Raw genomic sequence first — 26,663 nt, forward strand, 5'->3', positions numbered from 1 at the left:
TAACAACGCGTTTTTTTTTCTGGGCGCATTTTTACAATGCACAAATTCGGCGTCGGCTCATATTTTTAGACTGGACATACCCATGAAAATATCTTTAGGGTGCAAAATTTTTCGGGATCAGCCCACATTATTTACAATGCGCTATCTCAGGAATCAGCCCATGAAAGAATCTAGCAGCACATACCCGATGCAGGAAAGCTGAGGAAGGCATTGTCTTTAAGAAAATAACTTCTGCTTGATGCATCGAGACACATTAGTGATCTTCATAACTGAGCCGCTGCGGTGCCCCACTGACTACGCCGTTGCGCTGCTGTGCATGAGGTCGCGGGCACGATTCCGATCACGGCGGCCGCATTTTGATGGGGTGCGCAATGCGAAATCACTCGTGTGCTTAAATTCCGGTGCACATTAAACAACATCGGGTGATAAAAATTATTATCGTATCATGCTACGGGCACGTAAAATAATACAACCAGAAGTACACTGGTTCTCGTAACGAAAATTTGGTTACCATTTCTATTCAGTTTTATTAGCGTTCATCAGAAACACAAAGAATATTTCAACCCTTGTCTGGACCCATAGCCAAAGAGGCTAGTACCTGGTTTTCATTGGAAAAACGTTAATGCAGAAATCAATATTTAACCGAATTATCTTCAGAGCGGCTTTGCCAATGTCTCATTTGTCGGACATAGTACGACGTCCGGCGTTGTTATCGTAAAGGGACACTAAAATGAAAAATTATTTCTTCTGCTTCAGTAAATTACCGTTCTACAAGACGTTTGGTAAGAGAGAAAAAGCGCAAGAACAAAAATCTAGTTTCTCTAGAACAATCTGTCCACCCTTCAACAAATCTGCTGTTACCTGATCCTCCCCAGCTGCCTTCCCCCTTTGCATATCTCCCAAGGCTTTCTTTACTTCTTCCGGCGTTACCTTTGGGATTTCGAATTCCTCTAGACTATTTTCTCTTCCATTATCGTCGTGGGTGCCACTGGTACTGTATAAATCTCTATAGAACTCCTCAGCCACTTGAACTATCTCATCCATATTAGTAATGATATTGCCGGCTTTGTCTCTTAACGCATACATCTGATTCTTGCCAATTCCTAGTTTCTTCTTCACTGTTTTTAGGCTTCCTCCGTTCCTGAGAGCATGTTCAATTCTATCCATATTATACTTCCTTACGTGAGCTGTCTTACGCTTGTTGATTAACTTCGAAAGTTCTGCCAGTTCTATTCTAGCTGTAGGGTTAGAGGCTTTCATACATTGGCGCTTCTTGATCAGATCTTTCGTCTCCTGCGATAGTTTGCTGGTATCCTGCCTAATGGAGTTACCACCGACTTCCATTGCACACTCCTTAATGATGCCCACAAGATTGTCATTCATTGCTTCAACACTAATGTCCTCTTCCTGAGTTAAAGCCGAATACCTGTTCTGTAGCTTGATCTGGAATTCATCTATTTTCCCTCTTACCGCTAACTCATTAATCGGCTTCTTATGTACCAGTTTCTTCCGTTCCCTCCTCAGGTCTAGGCTAATTCGAGTTCTTACCATCCTGTGGTCACTGCAGCGCACCTTGCCGAGCACGTCCACATCTTGTATGATGCCAGGGTTAGCGCAGAGTATGAGGTCTATTTCATTTCTAGTCTCGCCGTTCGGGCTCCTCCACGTCCACTTTCGACTATCCCGCTTGCGGAAGAAGGTATTCATTATCCGCATATTATTCTGTTCCGCAAACTCTACTACTAACTCTCCCCTGCTAATCCTAGTGCCTATGCCATATTCCCCCAATGCCTTGTCTCCAGCCTGCTTCATGTCTACCTTGGCATTGAAGTCGCCAATCAGTATACTGTATTTTGCTTTGACTTTACCCGTCGCCCATTCCACGTCTTCATAGAAGCTTTCGACTTCCTGGTCATCATGACTGGATGTAGGGGCGTAGACCTGTACAACCTTCATTTTGTACCTCTTATTAAGTTTCAGAACAAGACCTGCCACCCTCTCGTTAATGCTATAGAGTTCCTGTATGTTACCAGCTATGTTCTTATTAATCAGGAATCGGACTCCTAGTTCTCGTCTCTCCCCTAAGCCCCAGTAGCACAGGACGTGCCCGCTTTTTAGCACTGCATATGCTTCTTTTGGCCTCCTAGCTTCACTGAGCCCCATTATATCCCATTTACTGCCCTCTAATTCCTCCAATAGCACTGCTAGACTCGACTCACTAGATAGCGCTAAACGTTGCCCGGTTCATATTCCAATGGCGGCCTGTCCGGAGCCAGGGATTCTTAGCACCCTCTCCAGCGTGGCAGGTCTGACCGCCGCCGTGGTCAGTTGCTTCGCAGCTGCTGGGGACTGAGGGCCGGGGTTTGATTGTTGTATTCATATAGGGGGTTGTGGCCAAGTACTGCACCAGGGTGGCCAATCCTGCTCTGGTGAGGGAGTGCGTTACCGGTTCTGGTCACCGGGATTAGGCCACACTCCAGGCCTGTCTATGCAATTTTATCAACACGCGGATTTTTTTTTAATCCGGTGGAAAATTGCACGGCACCGGGATTCGAACCACGGACCTTTTGCACGCGAGGCGGGTGTTCTACCTCTACGCCACCGCTGCACCACTTCTAGGGCCTACTGATTATATTATAGCGGTACAGATTGACCACATTGTGTTCTAAAGGCACCAAATATTAAACATGGCAACTTTCGGGAACCTTTATTCAGCCAACGCGACCCAAATGCAAAAACATACTTTGGAATCCCTGATGTCACGCTGACGTACCGGCGCTGGGTTTTCGGCGCGAAATTCAAATATCGATACTTGGACCTTCATTTTCTCATCTAGTAATCAAATTATTTTTTTTGCAATGACTGCCTGCAGGGTTCTCCAACAATGCTTCATTAATCCAAACAGATTTATTCGTTCGCTTTAGTGTCCCTTTAAACATAAAGAAAAGAGTTTGCGCCACCGCTGCCTTGCTTTGTTTTGCTCAAATGTCGCAATGCGTACATAGCTGGGGTGAGCGCGAGCACATGTCCGTACACCCGAGCAGATGCGACAGCGCTGTGTCTGGAAAGCTTGAGGCGTAATATCTTGACGAGGGCCATCGGCATGGCCTTGGACTGACACTGCTCTAATATAGAAACAAACACAGGTTTAAGCACTTTTTATGTACGTAAACAAGGTTTCACAGCGTTGTAGTTTCCAACAAAGTGCGTTCGATCTGCCATTCGAGTCATTGCGTTCTCTCTCTTCGTGAATCTGATACCAGAATGGCATTGCTGCATCGTGTTATGTCATACGAGCTGTATTATTTATCAAAACAGAAAACCTCTTTCTCATCTCTCGAACCAACGATTTAGTTTCTAAATTTCGGTCTTCTTAACGAAGCCACAAAAGCAGGCAGCAAAAAATTAGAAAAAAGACCTGCTCGTTAGCGGACGCGATTGTTCGGGCCGTGACCAAGGGGCTTGGCGAATGACAATCAAAATTGCTACTAAAAATTCGTTCACGGACTGGTTGACACATGGTTCTTGAGAAATGATTTTGTGCAGCGCCAACTAACCTGACAGGTCATTTCTGTTCCTTTATGACCTGTCGATTTAGGCTCACAGATTCTCCTTTCAAAAATCCCTTTTAAGGTTGACGTGAGTTTGCTTCTTAAGATTTCTCCTCGCCCCGCACAGCTATTTTCGCCGTCACTTGGATCCGGTCATTTCGCAACTGTGGTGCTCTACGCGACTGCTTTCAACTTCGAGGGAATTTCGAATGTTATGTCACGGTGCTTCGCGTCATAGTGGAGCGGTCAAGCTTCTATAATATCTTTGACTCCACACTATGATCGACGATCGTAGTTCTTTTTCGCTCTCTATTTGCATTTCAGTGACGAATAACACGGGTGTGCTCGTAAAGCAAACCTTTCTATGCCGACGCCTTACATTCGGTTACATTTCCTCGAAAGCTGCTTCTATAATTATGCACAACTTGCATATAGAACTGAAGAACACAAAACTTTGCCAAAAATACAACTTGCACCTGAAATACAAGCCAATAATTCGAAATTCTGTTGAAACAAGGCGCAGTTCTTACCAGTAGCAGTTCTAATACAAATTACTCTATGTTCTACTATACTGGTTCGCCAGTTTCCTTTTACAGCGTCGCCTACTCGTCGTCCTCCGCATGCTCGTGTAATAAAGCATTTTCGCTATAAGTTCGTAGTCTAGCTCCTTCGAAAGTGTTTGAAAAGTAGTCGTTATAGGCGTGTGATGAAGGAGATGGCGAGTTGAATTGGTGTTGAAAATGGTTCAATATTCAATTATGTTTTCTCATGATCGGGGTTATCTATCTGATGTTATCTAAAACAAATATTACCTCCAACGACGAACATCGCCAGAGTTGCGGTGAAAGCGCCTCCTTCTGAACTGATGACATTTGACAGAAGGTAGGGCCAGAATATCGCCACCGGAGCAAACGACAACCCGACCAGGTAAAGTGCCGCTGTAAAGAGGAGACAGCATACAACGTGTCAGTTAATTCACACACGCCTAGAACGCTCCAACAGTGTCATCACCAGTATCGACTGGAGCGCCTAGTCATTACGCCCAGTGCAGGGCTCTCAGAGATCTTTCAGGCGGACTGTATCGTGTGGAAAGGCTAGCATTAGCGATAAGACAATGACAAATAACAACACAAACTCTGACAGAAAGCAGGGGACGCCTTAATGAGATGAAAAGAAAAGAATGCGCCGAAGAGCATCGCCGGAATTAAGCTGAAGTTGAAGTTTGTTTCGTTTTTATTTCCAAAACGGGAGCGAGAGCAGGTGGTTGCGAGGCCTGATAAAGGCTATTGGTTCTGTAGGCGTTCAGCAATATGGTACATGATTTGAACTATGAGATCACATTGGGCACATCGTATGAGATCAAATAAATGTAACGAGGCACTTTGAAAGTAAGCACCATGCGATATACAAGTGAACCACAAGTAACTTTCATATCTGAAGAAACGATTACCAAATTCAAGTGAGCGGGGTAACAACGTTAGGAATTAAAAAAAAAATCGTGCATCACACAATTTCAACCAATATGACTTGTGGAATAACATAACATAGTCAATTATAGCACGTGAAATAGATAAAAGTTCAAATATTATACATGTATTAAACATATGAAATAAAACCACTATACCCTAATCCTCTATTTTCCTGTAATCAGATAAGTGTACTTTTTTTCATAAATGGAGAATTTGATAATTTAAGTGCTCTCCGCCATAAGTTCTTGCTTTTGGAAGTGTCCCAGCTTCTCTGCGTAGACAGTAGTCAGATTTTCATTCAGATTATTTTAACGCATATGGTTTGTTAGTTATTATGTGCTGCCTTAACACAGAACGGTATATATGATAGCCCTTCAGCACTGTGTGTTTGATGAATATAACATGCATGCTTAAATCTTGCGGCCTACCTCTAAAATTTTTGACATACCTAAGAGCTGTTTTTGGAAGACTACTAACTATCGATAATTTCGTGGCTTTGTTAAACCCCATACAAGCGAGCAGTTGTTCGTGTGCAAGCGGTGAATAAAGGACGGTGTAATATAAATATTTTTTAAGCAGAAGAGGAATCATGCATGTCTCGGATCCTAATAAAACACATCGTAATTTTGCAGTAGATTTCAGGACAGATCCTTTAAACCAAAAACATGCAAGAACACGTTTTTACCTTTTCTATATATACAACTCGGAACCATATTGTTGACCTACAAGCAATCGGCTTGTTAATTCGCCCAAATACTATACATTTCTATTTATTTGTATTTATTTATAACTGGTCGATATGTAACTAAGAATACAGAAAACTTGAGTTGTTATCAAATAAATTGTGCAAAGTTTCCAGCCCCCTGTCTGCGAAAAACACATTAGTGTCATCAGCATACCCTACATGATCGGTGTTTCACAATTTATTATATGAGAAAGATCATTTACGTATAATTTAAATAACAAAGGCCCAAGCATAGATGCCAGTGAGACGCCATGCAATTTTGTACTTTTCAATATTGTACCACATGAATAATTCTCCTGCAACCGTTTCTCAGCAGCTAACTGGAAAAAAACTGCAACAAAGTTATCGCATCGCGCCAGGCACGTCGTTGTGTCGCAAAATTCTCGAATGGAGTGGCCAATTATATAGCTTTGTCTGAATGATCAGAGTGAATATGCGAAGCTAATGGTGGTGCACATGCATAACAGCACCATCAAACAGTCTCCGCGCAAAAAAAAAGAAAAAACCAAGCTCTCATCAGGCTCGACGTGCAGAGCAGCCCGCTTTTTTTTTTTTTACGTTGGTATAATCAATAATTACCGGGAGCCATTGGCGCGCCGTGGAAAGAACACGTTTGCTGCTATCTATCGATACCAGTCGGCCCAGTGATAGATGAACAGCTTTGCCCTGGCAGTATCGTTCAACACGTTAGAAATGTGTTGCGCCGAGGACTGGTAGCTGACCATCCCCTCGTTATCACCTCAAGTTGGCAGTTAAAATATAAGTTGTTGTTTTTTTTCTCTTTTCCGCCAGCAGCCTCTCCGACGCCTTCCACGCGGGCGAAATAAGAGTGCGCCCTCTGACGACAGGGAAGCGCCCACTGCGACAGTCAAGTGCACCGCTTTTAAGATTACGTACAATCCAAGAGAGAGTGGGCTACCGGGCTGGCCGATGCGCCACGATTTTTCTCGTTTAACTATACATTGGGTAGTACTGTGTTACAGGATTAGTTATGTTTCAAGGTTCTACGTTCTTTTTCGTTAACTTCACTGTATGGTTTAGAATGCCCTTTGATTGTTTGCGGTTTCTTTTACAACGAAGCTTTAGAGCTACTACAAGCGATGGAAAATGCTATATGCGCGTTTTGTTGTGTCTTGAGTCAACAAGACATTTTTCCGATTTCTCATTTGGATGGAATGTAGGGGCACGATGAGGGTGATGTCAAGGGAAATTTCAAACTGTCTGACCTATAGTTACGGGATAATTGGAGTGTGCTGAACCCTCGTTTTCTGTCCCATTGGAGGTGCTACCACTATTGGCACAATAGTGGTAACACACTATATTTTGTGTGGATGGTAATTAAAAATTTTGTAGAGATTGACCTATAAAGCATACCAGTGCTTTACAAGCGTACGTTACCGACCACCTAGGAAGTACCCAGTGTCCTGAAAGTACTCAATCAGCCACAGTAGTTCATGTTTCTTAGCAAAAGGCGGTATCTTATAGTACGCGTGGATAATGTTTTAAGAGCGCCAGTTGTAAGAAATTCTTTAAGCATGTGCCTAAAAGCGTTATACAGTCTTCATTCGCCGTCCTTCTGGTGTCCAGACAGAATTGTATGTCACAAAGCGTGAACACATGTGGAAATAAGGGGCACCTTACTTGTTATAAGTGGCAAAACGTTCAAAATCTCTTACTTAAATTTGAGCGTTCCAAGTAATTACCGGACCTTTATTTTTTTATTGAATTATATGAGATTCGTAGTACGTGTACCCAGTTTTCCTGGTGGGATAAACAAGTCACCTCGTTCGTACAAGGCCAACATAAGGTGCAGGTTCTGGGGGATGTGTATTCAAAGTTCAAAGCCTGTGGGTTAATTGCGGCTTTTGCAATAAGTTAACCATGCAATAACTCCGAAACGTTGTTTGTCTAATGAACTCCACTGAATTTTATCAGCTGGCCTGCGAGAACTATAAATAATTTCAGCAAAATTAAGAACAACACGTTTAAGCTGACACGATGTGGACCGCGGACTAAGTGGGTTTTCGCCGCGGAAATTCGTAGACGACGACGAAGGCTGACACCGTTATGCTGAAAACGAGAACAAATTTATTTACACCAAGTATACAGCTCAATCGGAATCCCTAACGGTTCTGGCAAGCAAACCTCCCGCTTGTAGACGGTACAATCCGCGGAGAGGTCATTTGAAAGGGAATTGGGGAAGTCCCCACCGAAAAGGCCCGTTTAACCTTCGTGGTTTCTTAATTGCCGGAGTCGGCTGTGGGTGCGCCCATGGAGGGGCCGGTGTCTGACTGTGCGCCGCAGACGTTTGGTCCACATGGCGATTGATGTCAATGTCCTTCTCCCCCTTCCTCGCTCCGATGCTCGGGTCAGCCCAGGGAGTGGCAGATACCAAAACAGTGACGTTTTTCTAGAGAGGAGGGCAAATGGCTCGAGAACGGCAGGGTGCTGGAAGGTGGCGCGAACTTGCGACGCAGAATTTCAGGCCGATCATGACAAAGCTCTGTGCGGACATATTAGTGTGCTTTGAGTATAAATTTTGCTAAAACTGTATTCAGGAAGTGATTGAAAGCTTTATACGGCCACTTCACGCTATACCCTTCAATGTCCCGAAGTAACTCTACCTGTCTGACTCTACACCACGCTTAAATATGGTTGAAATGACGAACATGTCAGATTTAGTGTAAGATCAAGCTTTGGGCGCTTCTGGCTGAGTAAGATAAGTTGCAAACAATTACTGAAACTTTGTTTGTTGCTTATTTTCATGCGCTATACGACGTTCCTATATTGCACATTAGTAGGTTTCCCCGCTATTGTGGGTGAATTAAATCACGAAAATTTGCATATTTTTTTGAAAATAAGATGAACGTTATGGGCGATGCGTAGGACAATTTCAAATTGTGTGCGTTACTTGCTGCCTCTGAAATAAATTACGTACGGACGCCGCAGGTGAAGTGTGCCCTATCAAACCGCTGCACAATTTGTCCTTCTAACCCTAGTGAATTGTAAATTCTTCCAAGATTAAAAGTTTGCGAAAATGGGGAGTCTGTTATGGCTGATGAGCTCGCCAAATAAAATGCCTGTGAATTGCAGCCTTCGTAAACAGAAATCTTTCGCAAGTTCTCCAAAGCATCATATTCGGGCAACGTTTCAGACGGGTTAGTCGTGTGCGGCAAATGGTTTAATGTGGTTTGATTACAAGCTACTGAAATTTCTATTACAACTGATAAAAAAAAACACAAGCTTCGATGGAATGTGGGCTGTGGTTCTGTAAAGTTTCCGAGGTCTTCTGTCGTTGTTATTTTTGGTGTAAATTTAGTACTACAAGAGTCTCTTCATCAGAATGGTGTCTTCAATTTGGCTGCACTTTATGACCTATATGGTAGAGCAGTGCAGTTCGCAGGCCCCGTTGTGATCGCATCGTAAGAGCGCAGTCGGGATGCTGCACGCCTCGCGCGCCTTGCAAATACCGAAGAAGACTGCAGTGACTGACAAGCTATGTCGACTGCTGCGCGGGTGGTTATATCTTTTCGACTAGTATCGAATTCCTAATTATGGCATGCAGTACTCAGCGATGGTCGCGATGTTACGGTCGATGATATTGTTATTTTATCAGATGCTACATGTAAAAAGAATCGAGCTCATGCAAAGGGAATTTAAGCCGATACAAGTCTTTACCAACGTGTCCTAAGAACTATCTAGAAATCTAACACCAATGTCGCCTTCTGCTGTCTGTTAGGCTGACTGTTGTAAGAAAGACGAAATAAATTTACGTCCATTTACAACTGAACAGCTAAGCGCTGCGGAATGCCGTCCGCCACAGAAAGCTCGCACGACGTCAGTACTTCCAAAAGTTGCGACTTTTAGAGAACCGTTAACTCGTGTTGTAGAACACGGTGTAGGCGTTGCGCACTACACATGCCAAACCAATGACTAAATTCGTGCACTCTCTGACCTAGTGCAGCGCGAGCAGCCAAATCGAAGGGGCCCGCAAACTCCCACCACAACGCTCCCGTGTACGCCGCCCCTTTATCCGATCAGCCTTCAAGCGCTACTGCGCGGCATACGGGCGATGACCTTGACCGCATAGTTGACCACTCACCGACGCCGGTGAAGTGCAGCTCTTTCTCGTACACGAGCGAGTACAGGGCCAACGAGGCGCCGAAGGGCGGCAGGTACTGCACGAGCAGGTCGAACACGAAGTGCGAGGCCACGTACAGCGAGCCCGAGACGCCCGTCATGAGCTGGAGCTCGAGCGAGCCACTGCTCTTCTCGGCGACGGGGAAGATGGCCATCGTCGATACGGTCAGACCGAGGATGGCTTGCGGCAAGACTGCCCAGAAAGCTTCGACGGACGTGAAGCTCGCTTCCGCGCTCGCGGTGCCATCCCCGGCCTCGCCCGAAGCCTTTGCGTTGTAAAACGACGCACTGGTGGTGATGCGCGCCTTGGGAGAGCCCGAGTAGGCGCGCAGTAGTGCCGTGTTGATCAGGTTGAGTAGCACGCTTCCGGAAACGCGGCTCGCCGGGTTGTACCAGCCTTCGATCCTGCGTTAGAAAAAGATGGCGAGCGCCCCGCCAATCAGTCGGGCAGTTTCGGACCCGCATCGAATTCTGTCGTCATCAAAGTTTCTTGTGGTGGACGGTGGACAACACGTTACCACACCGTGCATGTAGGCGCTCATCCAGACGTTGGTTACGGTGTGTCCGTCGTGTGATAGGTGTCGCGTTACCAAGGGAGAAAGTAGTGTAGCTCATTCGATATAGAAAGATATTTTTACGAGAAAAGAAATGGTACTTGATATAATTAGTCGAAAGCGCAGCGCATACATAATGCCTATGTAATGTTTGATTATACATGTATGGTTATCTGCACTGTTGACTGCAAGCATGGGTTGTCATATTGACTGTAGCTGAAGGTGCGTCTGACGTCTCCTTCCAACTTTCTTTACGAGTACATGAGACGGAAACTGCAGTGTTTAAGGGAAATACATCCGACATTTATCGTTCGTTTTGCCGCGTTTCACGTTTGGATGTGTCGAGCATAATCATGTTGAACAGCTAAACACATGTTTAGCTCGCGTGGTTGCTTATTTTACATGTGTTTTGGTGAAGCCTGCCTGTTTTGGCACAGCTTGCGCAGATCGGCGTGCTCATCATCGCTGTAGCAACTGCCACATCTGATTTTATAGCACTGATGCACGTATCAAAGCAAGAAAAATGGATTTCATTCGTGTCAGCAGCATGTCAGAAGAATATATCCACACTTCTGCTTTGATACTGCATCAACCAGTTAAAGTGCTTAGTGTTGTATGGATAGGGTTCTGCGCAAACGTGATGGATAATACACGCACAATAGATCACATCGATGATAGACCTTGACAACGTGGCTGAAGACTCACTTTTTAACGAAACACACAGTGGCACAGTGGCGACGTATAGCGACGCTATATCTTAAGTGTCAGAGTAGAAAGTACGTAAAACACATAAAAATTGGTTTTGAGAAACGTAAAGATCGACAAAAATCATGCAGCAGAAAGCTGCAGACGTACAAAAACGATCACGTACAGTAGCTACCCCGTCGGCCGTTTTCTTGGGATCGCAGTAAAACGTCCGATTGCTATGCTGAGTTCGCGGATTTGATACCGACTTAGGAACTTCTTTTGTTGCTTTGCTTCTTTTCTGCATGTGGCACTTTTTCTGGTGCGAAAGACTCTTCGCCACCATACATCTCGCAAGGTAAGACGTTATCATTGCTATCGCATTTCCACACGCACCGGATATGGCGTTACAGAGCACATGCGAAAACATCACTATAAACGTATTGTGGAAACAGCGATACACGTAGTTATCCGTATTAACCGACGGTCGAGTGGCGTGAGGACGTGTTGCTCGCGATCACTTGCGGTTATCAGATATAAGTGGCGAAACTGTTTTCGCTCTGTCAGCGACACCACCCAAAATTGAAAAAAAAAAGGTGTATTAAAAAAGAGAAAAAAATATCTGATGACGAATTGAAGCCTAAATCACTGCTTAATGAGCACTTATGTTACCTATGCCACACCGCTGCGACATGCCGAATTGCTTTTCGAGATGTCATATGTCATATTAACCACTGCCTTACAACTGCTTAGGCCTTTGGGCGCTTTACGTATATTTATAACGTATTTAAAGCTAGCAACGCTTATAAATAGCGACCCCTGTCGTGCACTAGTATCGATTGCCACCGAAATGCGCTACGGCACGTACTCGTCCCTCTTGTTTGTGTAGGTTCGTATAGATCACACATGTGACAACGGAAAAGTATGTGCGTATGACAAGCAGATATGTGCGTATTTTACCCACTATGCTACAAATGCAGTGCAAATCTTCCTGGAATGTGGTTGCCGAACCGCGTTCTCCTTATTGATCCGCCATTCCACCCTTTCTTCAAGGCCACAAACTCGACTGTTCGCGTCTGACGTAGACTTTTCGTTCCAATGTTTGCGCCAGCACGTATACTAATATGAACTGTTAGCAATTCTCGTTCGTTTTACTTTAAATGCTTTTCTTTTTGTAGCGCTTCGTTCTTATTTCGGAAAGTAAAATTCAGAACTTCTGAAAGGGTCGGCCTTGAATCCATTGCTTTCCATTTTTTAGGCGTTTTTTATATATAAAATTTAATGCCTTCGAATATTCCAGCTGGGAATGACACTTCTCCGCGATATTGACCGGGTCACACTGCATCGCCGACCTATTCGACAATGGATGACGTGAGTGACTCGTCATCGACCGCTAGGCGCTTGGTCAGCTTAGCCCCGACACGCAGCCGTAGCACGACTGACCTGCAGAGACATCTTTCGCGATCCCGGAGGCATTGTCCACTGGACGCAATCACCGCACAGCCCCGAAGAGGACATACATCGACCTCTCCGATGCCACGCTGGAGGTCGCACGACGCCGCTACACACGAGAAAATCCACATCAACTGCAAGGCCCACTGTATGCCCGCTCGGCTTGGACGCACCTAGAGAGGCCAGAGGCTGGAGATGCCCTCGTGACACGTGCTCTTGTGTGCCACACCCGAACGGACACAAAGTGCCTAGTGCGGCAGCACCTTCTCTGGAACTTATTCGTTAAAGTTCTGTGCGGCCAATGGTGGCCACCCAAAACTTGATTGTCAAGTAAGCGTCGGCTCGACCGGCAGGGAGAGAGTGGTGCGCGTGCGTAGGGACGAAGGCAGGTGGAGCTAAATGCAGTCTTACGGAGGCGTGTTTCTTTCGACCTTTCTACACTTGCCAAAGTAAAACTACAGCTGAAAGGTGGAGTAGCTCGTTTTTTTTAAATTTTGTAATGTATTTACAATGCTAGAGACTTCCGGAACCCGACAAGAAATACAGTTAACAGGTGCTGAACACTACGTGGTTTATTATAGGAGAATGGAGAAGAACGTTGCAACTTCCCAGCCTGGTTAATGATGAAAGAAATTCAGTGATTGTGCTGAGTGCCACCCAACCCTTCACACAACGTAGGCCTTTTTGTTTTTAGGAATCCAAGGGGCACGTACCAGATTTGCTCGTGTCCTTAAATTCACAATGCTTCAAATGAAAATCTGCATTTGTCCAAATTATAATTCTTGAAGTTGTTATTTATTTTTATAGTTATAATCATACATTTGCTCTCGAAAACCGGCGTACAGTCGCATAATCTACAGAGGTTTACTAAACCTCCTGGTTTGGAAGAATAGGGTACCTGCGCACGCTACTCCTTCAAACAATCATTGAGGCAACATATCATGATTATTGTCTAAAAGTTGTATTCCATAACTTTTTATGCATGCCACCAAACGCCTAAGGCGCGTTATTTTCGCGCACAGCACTTAAAGTTGCTGGAGCAGTGGGGTGGAACATCCGCCTCTTAGATACAGGGCTGGAATCCCTAAGCTGCCGGAAGCCCACCGGTTTTTCGAACAGGTGGAGGGGTTCCACTGCCTGGTGCTTGGCTGTGGGACAAAGTGCCATCATCACGAATGGAGCTATAGTGGCTCTGGCGCCCACTGCGCACGTTTCCTTCCATGTCTGTGGGATACGCATACCTTTCGGACCACGGGTGGCTTTACTGCACAGCATTGCCATGGCATGGAACGCATTGCAACTTTCTGAAAAAGATTCATCGGGAACCTACCAGTAAAATTGTTACAAGCCTGCTCCTGGCGAAGAGCGCAGCCTTCATGGGCCTCAAGACTCGAGAACAACCTATTCTAGGATCCTCACCTGCCGAGACCCTCAACTACTGCGAATGCTGCGGTTTATCTAACGGGTAGAGATGCCCCCTGGTGTAGTGCTCGGCTACTTATTTAAATTATCATCTCGAAATGGGGTTCTCATCCCTATCAGTATTTCGAGGTCTCTGGGTGGCCATCATCTAACAACAAACGGTATTCAGGTACAGCATCTACCACTGCTGTGGCAGGCAGTCGAGAGCGGCCGCCGGATACCTACCGGTAAGTAGGTACAAGCACGTTCGCTGCCAGGTGATCAGCCAATACGGGACCTCAATACTTGGGAAGGAGACTCACCTGGGGCCCTATAACGTAAAACTATTCCAATATGTTTTTATTGCAATCTCCTGACGTCAAATTTGCGTAACCGCCAACGCAAGCACCGGGTGGTCACCCACAGGGTTGTCTGAACGGATGAATCAAACGCCTTCTTAGTTTATAGGAGGTCACTTTTCTTTGCTTTGAAAACGATTAACATTGCCTACATTGAGCTGTGCTTAGTTTGTAACTGGCTGCCAGGAGGCGTGGAGCACGCTCAAGTGGAGAGGGTGTCGATGGGGCCGAGCCAGCGCGCTGAAAATATATATTCGGATGAAGAGGACGGCGCCGGCGTCCGCGATTGGTTCGCTTTCCCTTACTTAGCTTGCGGCCGCTGGTCGAAAATCGAGGGGGCATGCAACGGAAGCCTAAGAATGACGCTTAACCAGATCCTCAACAAAGAGGAGTTAGCAGAACGAGGTCGTAAACGTGCCGAAAGTGCTCGAAAACGTTGCACGGCCACGCAAAAAGTTTTATACGCAAATAAACCCATGCGTTCCGGCAGGTACGAGTAGCCAGTGCTTGAGTGATCGGCAGCAGCCATCTTTTATTCCTTTCGGAGCGGGGCAGCCTGTGACTATTGACAAGAAAATTCAGTTTTGTTCGGCATATTAATGCATTTTTAACGCGTACACGTCACTTTGACGCAGTGAGTTTTTGAGGTTTTGTGACATCGTGTGACAGGCAGGGGAAGTGGGTGCCACCAGAAAACTTTGGACCAATAGCCGAGGGCTTATGGCGAAAAGGCGTCGTATCAGAAATAAAATTTTTTCTTTCGTTCGGTCAAGTCATGCATAATCGGTGTGTACACGTCATATCAGATGGGGAGCTATCGTGGTTTTCGTGACGTCGCGGGACAGACAGGTGAAGTGGGGGTGGTCCATAAATGATGCTGTTTGAACACTGATGAGATTGTTAGTTATTAAACTATTAAGCACTGCCTGATGCCATGCTAACAGCACTAGAGTGAAACAATAAAAAAACTTGCAGGTGCTCAGAACCGCTAATGAACACGGGTGTCATGCAACGGAGAAACCCACATCCAATGCACGGTGCCATCAAAACCATTCACGATCAATAAACTAACAGGCAAAATGATGTACCTTGCATTATATCGCATGCAACACAAATTGTACGATGCGACTTTCTTAAACTCGGTAGTAAAGGAAAACCTATAAAATGTCCTTCGTTTGGGCTGCTTTCGTGGGAGATATAGCGAACCCTCCTTTCTTTTTTTTGGTCACTCATCATTAGTACAGAAGGAGGTCCCGGAGTTACAAGAACTGTCAGGGGGACCTCCTATTAGTAATTTAACATTGCATGAATTAATAAATTTTGGCAACATAGCAGCGACAGACATCAGAAAACGCGAAGTTAATGAAAAAATAAACAAATACAAAAAGTTGCTTACAATAATTGAAGTTCAAAACACAAGCAAATGAAACCGATACAGCGTATGAATAAATGAATATGTAGTAATTGACACGTTATGGAACATAGGAATGACACATGTCAAAGAACACGGGGTTGATGTAACTGATAATTAGAAATAAATATATGCTTACAATACGCAAAGTACAAATGTTATATAGACTATGCGACAAAAAATTTGAAATGCCTAAGAAAGGAGAAAAAAGAAGACAAAGGAAGATATAGAATAACCAATAAATAAAGGCTGTCGATACAATACGTGAGTACAGAACCACTGAAAACTGGGAAATAGATTTGTACACAATATATACTTATAGTAACGAATCAGTAGCCAGTAGTGTCGTTAGTAAATATTTCTTCGTCTCTCTCCTGAATGTTAATGTTGTGCGGCAGGCTTTAATATGGGGTGGTAGTATGTTCCAGTATTTAATGGCCGTAAAAAGGGAAGTAAACATTCCATAATTAGTGCTTATTCGAGGAAGTAAAAAATTGTTGTTAGAGGAAAATCTCGTATTGTTAGTGTTGGTAAGAGCAGAGTTATTAAATGCATCTAAAATTATTTCATGATTTAGTGTGCGGTATATTAGTAAAACCAACTTGAGCTGGAGCATGTAACGTAATGGTAGTATTTTTAAGGAACTGAAAATTGGTACTGCATGTGACATGTAACAAGAGAAATTGATGATCCTCAAGGCTTGATTTTGTAAATGTTGTAGATGTATTATGTGCGAGCAATATGTGTTTCCCCAAACTGAGATGCAGCTTGTTTCTGCAGTTCTTAATTTATAAAAAAACGTTAGTGAGAACCTTACCAATGTTTTAATTCCCGTTCGAGGGCACATGCAGAAATATGTCAGCAAGATTGTAAGTAAAAATGCCCTAATAGAAACAATATGTCTGGCAGGAAATGAACAATCATATCAGCCCAATCATCTGCACTGTCATTGTCTCAACAGCTGGATGCCATAGCCAATAAGATACAGTGTCGGGCATGCCTCCCCAAATACAAACGTTCCTTGTTTTATTCAAGTATATTCTAAAAACCCGAGGGTCCTTTTGTTCTAAGGTGATTCACGTTTATTTGTTAGGCATGCCTGGTGAGTTTCCGGATTTGGGATGGGCAATGCACTTTTGACTGGACTAATGCATTGTAATCTAAAGGTTGCTTAGAAAAATGACAAAATACAAGTTGGTCGTAACGAATCTTAGAGCCTTATGTACGCTGCTAATCACATCCATTTGTAAATGTTATATAAATCAAACGCTAAAGGAACACCTGAATTATTATGCTTGATACGAATTAAAATGACTTGTTTTAAATGTGTTATTAATATGATAATGAGGTTTTCTTTATTGTTAATAGCACAGCTTGCTTAGTTTGCGTTACCCTCAATTTACAGCCTGTTTGTGTAAGTCGCAATTTAGCAAGTTTGTCGGCATCCCAAGTTTTACTAACCTGGGGCCCTACAACGTAAAACTATTCCAATGTGTTTTTAATGCAATCTCTTGACGTCGAATTTGCGTAACCGCCAACGCAAGCACCGGGTGGTCACCCACAGGGTTGTCTGAACGGATCAATCAAACGCCTTCTTAGTTTATAGGAGGTCACTTTTCTTTGTTTCGAAGACGATTAATATTGCCTACATTGATCGGTTGTTCCTTTGTAATTGGCTGCCAGGAGGCGAGGAGCACCCTCAAGTGGAGAGGGTGTCGAGAGAGAGAGAGATTCTTGTTTGAGAGAAGGAAAAACATCGGGTAAAGTGCAGCGCAGTAACTGCGCTGCGGGTCACCACCCGATGTTTGCATTTGCGGTTATGCAAATTTGCCGTGAGTAGATTGAACTAAAAACATATCGGAATATTTTTTACGTTATAGGGCCCCGTGTACCGCAACATGAATTAGCCGGTACGTTGACTTCTTTATATTTACACTAATAGTGTGAACAGGGTGCACCTCGGCGCGTGTGCAGCAAACAGAACTCCTGTTCATAGAAATATATTTCCCAGTTCCTTTAAATTCGGTTTAACAAGATTATATGTATTAAAGTTACCTTTCTTTTCGCTATGAGGATTTTAGACCTGTGCACGCTCATGGTAACGTTTCCAATCGTCCTCTGCGGCTGTCAGCTTCGCTTGCGAGTAAAATTGTTTACAGCGAAACTCTTAGCCTTTAGTTGGTGAAGATTGTTCGTGGGCTCGTTCTGGGTTTAACCAAAAACCGCACCGCCGCCTAGCAGCCGCGGCCACTCAGACATCCAACGGCAACTGGAAAGTGGTTTTGTCTGAGTTTCCGCCCCACGGAAATATGTTTTCTCGTATAATCGAATTACGTTCCGAAGCTATCAGATACGTAGCTTGTGTGCAAGTCGTACCTTACAAATTGTCTGACGCAATTTAATTTAAAAAGTTCCCTTAGTTCAATAAGGTACTCGCGCTTGGCTGAGGGCCTAGAAGAATGAGCATGTACAGGGTCTGTTCTGAAAGTAGTAGGACTGGCTTTTTCCTCGGTGAATGGGTGGACGAGAGGCGGTCTGCGCGTGCAGGATTGGTGAAGGGGGATGTTTGGAATGCTGGGGAAAATCGGCAGTCGGCTCTCGGCCGTTGAAGAGAGCAGGTCGCTTGTACTGTGAATCCCTGTCGATATGCCTCGTCAAGGAGAATCATGGAGCCTTTACTAGATCAGCAATACACGATCAAATTTTGTGTAAAGCTTAGTAAAACGGGCAAAGAGACTAACCACATGATTAAGGAGACCTACGGTGTTGCGGCCATGGGTAGATCAGGTGTTCTTGAGAGGCACAAGCTGTTCCGAGAAGGTAGGAAAAGAGGTGGAAGGCGGCGACTGCTCCAGATGCCCTTCGACCAGCGAGACCAACGAAAATGTGTCACGAGTAAAAATTTACTGAACAGTGATCGCAGAATGAGCATCAGAATGACTGCTGATGACTTGAGCATTCCTCAAACCCAAGTTTTTGAGATCGTGACAGAAAACTTAGCCATGAGGAAAGTGTGCGCGAAGTTCGTGCCGCGAGTCGGTTGTCAGAGGAGCAAAAGGCCAATCGGAAAGCGATCTGCCAGGATCTTCTTCATCAGGTGAATGAGGACCCCGACTTTTTGGACAATGTAGTGACCGGTGACGAGGTGTGGGTGTTTGATTACGACCCGGAGAGGAAGCGGCAGAGCTCAGAATGGCACACCCTTCTTGCCCACGCCTCAAGAAAGCACGAATGAGCAAATCCAAGCAAACGTCCATGCTCATTTGCTTTTTTGATCGACATGGAGTCATCCACAAAGAGTTCGTACCATCTAGAAAAACAGTTAGTGCAGTTTTTCACGTGAAAGTCCTCAAAAGACTGCGAAAACGCATTGTTCGTGTCCGCCCAGCCATCGCTAACAATTGGCGGCTGCACCATGACCACGCGGCGAGCCACACAGCGTTCCGCGTAGCGGAGTATCTTGCCCAGCACAAGGTGGCAACGCTGCCTCAGCTCCCCTACAGCCCCGACTTGTCCCCGCCAGACTTTTTTCTATTCCCGGGAATAAAATCGATGCTCAAGGGGAAGCATCACGGATCGGTAGACGCAGTTCAACAGGCCGTGACGAAGGAGCTAAACAGCATTCCGGTCCAGGCGCTGCTGGAGGCGTACGAAAACTGGAAAACTCGTTGGCAGCAGTGTGTAGATGTGGAAGGGTGCTACTTTGAAAAATTTTAATCGTTTGTAGCATTCTCATGCATGAAATTAAAAAAAATTAATCCTACTTCTTTCAGAACAGACCTTGTATGCTGCACTTCCGCACGCGTTCCTGCGCGCGTGACTTACTTTGCATGTGCTGGTAATGCTTGTCTAACGTCCGCAACAGCTTCGCTGTGCGTCCACTTTCACAGGGTGGACTGGAGGTGGTATTGTTTTTTCTCGAACGTTGTGCATGAGTCAAAAACCAGGTTCTTCGTGTCGATGTGGCTACAGTGACTTTTCTAATGCACATTTCTCATAGAGAGGTAAGCCTGAGTGTCGCCAGATCAGAATACACTTTTTGTCTGCAGCTCGAAAACTTCAAAAGCTCAACAAATTAACATAAAAAATTTGAACTATTGCTCGTCTGTAGTCAAATGTAGTTTTGCTCCTGTTACACTTATCTCCAGAGCACCTTGAATATTCTGTGGTCGTGTTGCTTTTCAAAGCCTCAACCAGCATGTTGTCTTGATCAGTATTGATCACGAGATCCTAAATTGAATCGCCGCGCATATTATCCAGAATCATCTAGTGTAAGTAAAACAAGGAATGTACATCCAGAAAACTCTCAACCTTCGTCTTCTTGTGCCACTAGGAGCGATGCATGACTGCCAGTCAATATTGGGCATAACGTTCTTAGCCAGAATAATTGCGAACTGTGGAAATGCGCTCTGCATTGTATTTAGAAGCTCTTGGAAATCAGCTGAATCTGACGGGGGTAATACACACCGACAGCACGTTACAGCTACAAAGGGACGAGACGCGATCCACAGAATACCCACGAACGTGCGAGTGAACATGACGTGTGCGTCCAAATTTCATCTATAGTAATCAGTAACACCCCACCACACAGTTATGCTGTTCTACGTTTTTTTTTAATATTGTAAATTGATTTGTCATACATAGTCGAATATCGTCTGACATTTCACCAGATAACCAAGATTCTGATCTTAGCACAATATCTGCGTAGCATGCATGGAGGAACGCACAAAAATCTTCCTGTTTGTGGAATAGGTTTCCGAATTTTTATACCAAGGTTGATAAAGCGGGATGTGTGCATTCCCGTTAAAGTCAGTGTGTCGTAGTGCAGTCATAAAGTTTCGGTAGGGCACTTATTCAGTCAATGGAATGAAAATAGTAACTTTAATCTACCACCGAATAATAGCATCTACAGTGAAAGATTGGTGCAGTTTTCAGGAGCCAATGTTTGGAATGCTTTACCCCAGAAATAAACCAGTCCCACGAAACAAATTAAACATTAAGAACATACTTTATGAGCCTTATTTGATCTATGTGACAGTCGTTTTCGGTTTGTGTTTGTTGTACCGTGTTGTTCATTACAGATCTTTATTCATTCTGCTGTAAAATGCACATTATTTCATTTTTTCCTCATTGTATGCTGTACTTTCGTCTTTCGCCGTGATTTTGGGCTTTTCGTTTTACACAAGTGCTGTGTCATTGCCATCGTGTATTTTTGTTTCTGAACCCCACACTAGCCTCTGGCTCTGGGTTCAGTCAGTGTTTTGATGATTTGTATGGCAAGAGTAGCAATAAAATGAAAATGAAAAGTTGGGAGAGTCTTGTTGAGGACCAGCTTATCGAAAGCGAGTGTATGTCGGTTTTCCATTTTATTCTTTTTGTGTGCTCTTTCAGTTGTTTTACCTTTTTTGTAATTAAATGTCCTTCCCGCGAGCTTTTTGCAATCGATCTAGACTTTTTAAAAGCAAGTCAATGTTCCTGCAAACAGACCTATCTGCGCTGCTTTTATACCTTTACATATGTTCGCTACGTCAGCGGCATTAGACTGCTGCACCTCCGGGATGCGACGAGAGGTTGACGTCTCAACGACAACGCCTCAAAACGCTAGCTGACCCCAGGAAACCTTGCGAGAACGCTCCCTTTGCCGTGCTGCCACTGCGCGGTACCGCATGGTATCACCGGTGCCATCACGCGGACATCGTACCACCGTGCGGTTTTGAGATCGCAGGGTCTACTCTTCGAGGTACAACTCCCAAGGTCAATCTCGGCGCTCATTTGACCTTCAGCCGCCAGCGCGCACGCACGCAGGTGTGATGCCGCTGCTGGAAGGCGTCGCAGCTGCGCTCGCTCGAGCCTTGCTGCTGTGTACCACGTGACTAGGTGAGGGTTTAAACAGCTGCTTCGGCGGCGCTTGCTCGCTAAGTCTCGCCGTCGGAGAAGCACGCGCCGGTGCGAACGCGTCAACCCTTCGCCGCAGGCTGAGTCTGAGCATCGTGCCGATATACACCAGAACACCGTGAATTCAAAGCGCGCCGCCATATTGATGAGCGCCGGTCGCGCCATCTATCCCAAGCGCCGCGAAGTAGCAGGCCTGGGCTGCCACGCCGGGAGATGCGACCCGGCGCGAAAGCGAAACTTGGGCTTTTTAGCTGGGCGGAAGGCGTGTTTCGCGTTTTTTCTAGCCTGTCATTTTCGCTGTCTCGATTCAATCAAACTTCAAGACCTCATGCAAGTCCGCAATGGCTACACTGAGTGATGTGCAGACTGCAGAAGCGAATACATCGGGTAACCACGTAAGCACGTAACCTGTGAAGGATTTTACAGCACTGTGTTGGTGCCACATTTTATTAAAGCACGCAGAACATTGTCCTCTGCACTTTCAGTTTGGTCTTGTTTGTCATGGTCACTACTGGGTTGGCCGCGTTTGGCAACCTACTGGCGAGGTCGTTTGACTGCCTGATTAGCAGACGCCTGCCCTTCACCACCTGCACATTGAAAACAATATATATGTTATAGTAAGAAGGGCTGTAGTTCTTTCCCATGCCATCACTGTTGCGAAGACATAAAGTCATCTCAAAATGAAATAGAAAATGCACCAGGCCAATTGTATCGTGCAACCCCTTAAGAGTACAACATTAAGAACACAAGCCTACAGTACTCGAACAAGCAGCATGTGATGCTAAACCTGCACTCATTGGAAAATGAGGAACTACAGTAGTTATAATGTTCAACTACATGTGCAGTCAAAGCCCATATAACAGGGCGAGCATGACGGATGCAGGTTTTGTACAGTTGCACAAACCATGACAGGGCACATAAAATTACCATCCCTACTTAAAGCTGCATCATCAGGGAAGCCTTTGGTACAAGACAACAACCGCACCTGCATTCCAAAAAATTAGCCCCACCAACTGCATCTACCTGGTATTAGACCTGCTTCGCTTGTGCGAGGCCATATCGGATTGTTAGCGCTCCCTTAGAAAACAGTAAAAGAAACTGGTGAGAACGAGCAAAATTTTGCTACAAAATACAACAATAATTAAGCACCTTATTTTCCTCACCTTATGAACGGAAAAATTTTGCGCTTTGCCCTGCATAACAGCCCGCACGCAGTTTAGAGCTCAGGATGCTCAAATGAATTCGTTACGAATGACACCTGCAACACCAGCTCGTAAAGACAGGCGCGCTGCAAGAACGCCTTCGGCGACGAGCAGTCGTTGTTTACGTTTTTGTCGACGCATGCTACGTGACGAGCAGACTTCGTTTTACTTTCATTAGCAATAACGCTCACCAGCAGGGCAACATACTATCGTTTATAACTTGTCGTTCACGCTTAATGGTCATGCCGTGCAGCAGCTGCAAGTATCGCTAACCGCAAACTCAACTGTTCCGCTTAACCGTCGGGAGCTCTGCCTGAATGAAAACACGAAAAGGCTTGCCTTCTTGTTATAGCCAAGGCGAAGCACCGGCGCGGGATTCTGCTCTGTGGGCTTGTACAGAAAGTGCTCGGAGCAAACCTGCGTGTTACACATATTACGTTCGTAGGGCACAAAGTTGAACGTGGCACCAAAATATACACAGATCGAATACTCACTCGTGCATTTTCACTGGGTTGGTAGTTCTTCCTATTCACTGCAGCTATCCACCGGTGGCGCAGCTTGTCATTCTTCGTTGCGGATGGAAATCGGTGCAGGCTGAAAACAGCGCACCGGCACGATTCCCTACGTGTATTGTGCTCTTCGCAAACAGCGCTAAGCAACCTGCTCCTTTTCCGCTGGTTATTTTGGCATCCAAACACGACGCAACAATGCCCAGATGACTTCTTGTACTTTGGATTCGCGTGAACGGGCACATTTCCGCACTTTGGAGTCCTAGAGCTAGCGCTAGCCATGTCTGCTGGTCGCCGGCGAACACGCTTTGGCAGCCCAGAACAATATGGCGCTGGTCGACCGGGCAATCCGGGTGCGAGAGTATGCGTTCGATTAGCCTGGGTGCGAGGCTAGCGTGTTCTGGTCTATAGCTCGCCTGGGAGGAGCACTGAAGCACCGTGTCTCACCATACTCAGCAGAGCTTTCGCTCGTAAAGTAATTTCCAGCCACGTTGAACTCCCGCCACTTCTTGCCGGTGTGTTAAGATCGCTTCATCTTTGAAATCGGCCCACAAGAACGATGAGGCACTCGTTAGGCTAAATTAGATTTGGTTAGGATAGGTCCCATTGGGTTGGGTTAGGTTATTCTGGAACGAAAAAAAAAGCTAAACTCAAATACTGCAGATCCAGCACACATCGGTCGTGATTAGAAACTTTTGTTCTGTCAGAGGCTGTCAAACTGCTTATCTTTTGCAAAGCTTTAGTAGCATAGCGAAAGAAGGCACAGAAAGGTGCGCTTTATAATAAGTTATTTAGGTACCGTATTTCCTTCATAGCGTGATTCTTTAGAGAGCCAGCTTCCGGCACACCGGCAGGGATAATACCCCCCAGATAGGGATATACTAAACAAATTTATGTGAGTGTGGTGTCCTGCGTGTGAGCCGCCGCCACCAGCAGTGAAAACGCGAAGCACTTCATTATAATGAAATGATGTGGTCCAGAACTCGGTCAAATGAGTTTCAGGAACGAGAACAAGAGGCGATAACGCAACAAATTGGTGAAATGGTGACAAAACCTTCTGCCTGTCGAAGAGCCCGTGAGCATCAGCTGTAGTCGGTGAACAAGCAAACAACTCTGCAATCTTGCGTAAAAAGGTTGGCGCGTGAACAAAGTCGCAAAGAAACAAGTCCAGCTTCCGGCACACCGGCAGGGATAATACCCCCCAGATAGGGATATACTAAACAAATTTATGTGAGTGTGGTGTCCTGCGTGTGAGCCGCCGCCACCAGCAGTGAAAACGCGAAGCACTTCATTATAATGAAATGATGTGGTCCAGAACTCGGTCAAATGAGTTTCAGGAACGAGAACAAGAGGCGATAACGCAACAAATTGGTGAAATGGTGACAAAACCTTCTGCCTGTCGAAGAGCCCGTGAGCATCAGCTGTAGTCGGTGAACAAGCAAACAACTCTGCAATCTTGCGTAAAAAGGTTGGCGCGTGAACAAAGTCGCAAAGAAACAAGTCCAGTGTCATACACGAATAAGAGGATACATCAGGTTTTATTAGAAGGGCCATAAGTTGCAAATAACTGCTGGCCTAATTCTCTCCCGTGGGCGCTGTTTTACTTAGGCCGTTTTATTTTAAACAACTATTACTGCACAAGACCAGCTTAGTGTACCTGAGACATTGGACGTTGTCGCCAATTAGATGGTGAGGCGTGTCTGCCCAACGAAACTTCCTAATCCACGCGATTAGTGCAGCGTATTAGGAATTTGTAGATTTACTGCTAACACTTTGAATTTAGTTTGACCCACGCACAGCAAATGTATCTGAACTGAGTTGCTTTACTTCGACCAGCACCGACCACAATTGCTGCATTATTGTCTATTCAGAGCTCTTTTGCTTTCCAGGCAGAACTTCACCGAGCAAGGAGTTCTATTCTTCTATTATAATTACCTGACAATGTTTCGGTCGGTACCACCCCTGTTCATCGTCACAATACATTAAAAAAGCGCTGCTCCCTGTGTAACTTTCGTGTGGTGTTTGGATGAGTTTGAAAAATTACTCGTGCTACTTTCAGATTCAGGGTAAACTTAGGCCGCTCCGACGGACACGAACTCACGTGGTATCGTTGAAGATGATCCCGTAGGCGTAGTGACTGTAGTACTCCACAAAGTCCTTGGTTGCTAGTTCCACCAGGTCCCTCCTTGCGTTCTTTAACCTTTCAATGGTGGCTCCCTCACTCACGGCCAGCGCCTCGAAGTATTTGGAGAAGTCGGTCGCGGGCGCCTCTTCCACAAAGCTACGGGCAGCGCCAAAGTGGAAGCTGCTGCGCAGCTCAAGTGTCCCGGGTAGGCCCGTGTGCACGTGAGAGCTATGCCTTCTGGGAGGTCCTAGTCCAAAGCAGTACGTGTAGAAAAGCGCCACCGGAACGACCCAGCCGAGCATGATGGTGAGCGGCGAGCGGGACCAGTAGATTAGTCGCTTGCAAAACAGCGCGTACAGTCGCTGCACACCGCTAGAGGACGTCGGGACGGCCATGTTGGACATCATAGTCGTGTGGTGCCCGCCTGCATAGCGATGGAAATGTCAATGCTTAAATATGCATTTTGATTTTACAAAGCGACGCACTTTTTGTCTAACCTTCCGGGGTTTGGTGTGAACACATAAAGCCCGAAACGTGCGCGTGCCGGAGCGCGAAATCTCCCGCTCCTGTGCCTGACGCATGCTAAGACGCTGTAGGACAGATCGTACGCGTCGAAGCGCGGCGCGAGCCCTCATATGCTCCCCAGACAAATATGCTCCATCTCGCAAGTATACCCTGCAGCACTGCCAAAGGTACGCGGCGTACACAAGCAATATCCTTGCGCAGCGGTGTGTAGCTCCGGGCCTAAGTGGCTGATTATTGGCTGCCCTAAAGAGTTTATGCTCGCTACACGATGCGGTACAGTGGTACGTGACATTTTATGGCCTTTACGCATGACCGTCGTATACTGCGAATTACTATGGCAGTTATAGCCGGTAACCGTAATAGCCACCCTAACCGTGATCATCCTGCACCTACATGGCAGCGGCAATACAGCGCCAACCACCCTCTTCCATCCGAATTCTTGCGTGTTGCTAGCCCTCCGCCTTGTCAGCAAGAGGCAAAATCTGTCATTTCCAAGTCTCGTCTCAAGCTGAGGTCAAAGCATTAGTTACTGAGATCGGCAGTTTGTTTTCACGATGATAGGACTTCAGACACGGCGCCGAGCCAAATGGAATGGCGCACGAGATTGAAGGGCTTCTTTCATTTTTTTATACTTGGACTCA

At 45.5% G+C, this 26,663-nt stretch overlaps 2 protein-coding genes across 3 annotated transcripts in view; both read right to left on the reverse strand.

Annotated features, from left to right (window-relative positions):
* LOC126540970 (uncharacterized) overlaps window positions 1–4,483 on the reverse strand; it is a 53,144-nt gene extending 48,661 nt beyond the window's left edge. For both annotated transcript variants that reach the window (XM_072286274.1, XM_072286273.1), the window contains exon 1: window positions 4,364–4,483. In XM_072286274.1, the coding sequence (XP_072142375.1) occupies window positions 4,364–4,379 (16 nt within the window). In that variant the 5' untranslated portion in view covers window positions 4,380–4,483. The remainder of the gene's footprint in view (window positions 1–4,363) is intronic.
* A 5,156-nt stretch (window positions 4,484–9,639) lies between these two features.
* LOC140215850 (uncharacterized) lies at window positions 9,640–25,990 on the reverse strand. The gene is made up of 3 exons (XM_072286170.1): window positions 25,474–25,990; window positions 9,868–10,310; window positions 9,640–9,677 (listed from the first exon to the last, which is right to left on the reverse strand). The coding sequence occupies exons 1-3, from the start codon at window positions 25,902–25,904 to the stop codon at window positions 9,640–9,642; spliced, it is 912 nt and encodes a 303-aa protein (XP_072142271.1). The 5' UTR covers window positions 25,905–25,990.
* Window positions 25,991–26,663: the final 673 nt, after the last annotated feature.

The sequence above is a fragment of the Dermacentor andersoni genome, chromosome 2, assembly GCF_023375885.2.
Source record: "Dermacentor andersoni chromosome 2, qqDerAnde1_hic_scaffold, whole genome shotgun sequence".
Taxonomy (NCBI): Eukaryota; Metazoa; Arthropoda; class Arachnida; order Ixodida; family Ixodidae; genus Dermacentor; species Dermacentor andersoni.

Excerpts from the sequence above, each read along its gene's own strand:
- LOC140215850 (XM_072286170.1), bottom strand. The coding sequence starts at position 25,904 with ATGATGTCCAACATGGCCGTCCCGACGTCCTCTAGCGGTGTGCAGCGA. Across the intron at positions 10,311-25,473 it reads ATCATCTTCAACGATACCAC|GATCGAAGGCTGGTACAACC; the intron begins GTGAGTTCGTGT and ends TTTCTAACGCAG. Across the intron at positions 9,678-9,867 it reads GCTGCACTTCACCGGCGTCG|TGCGCAACGCCTACACCGTG; the intron begins GTGAGTGGTCAA and ends TGGCATGTGTAG.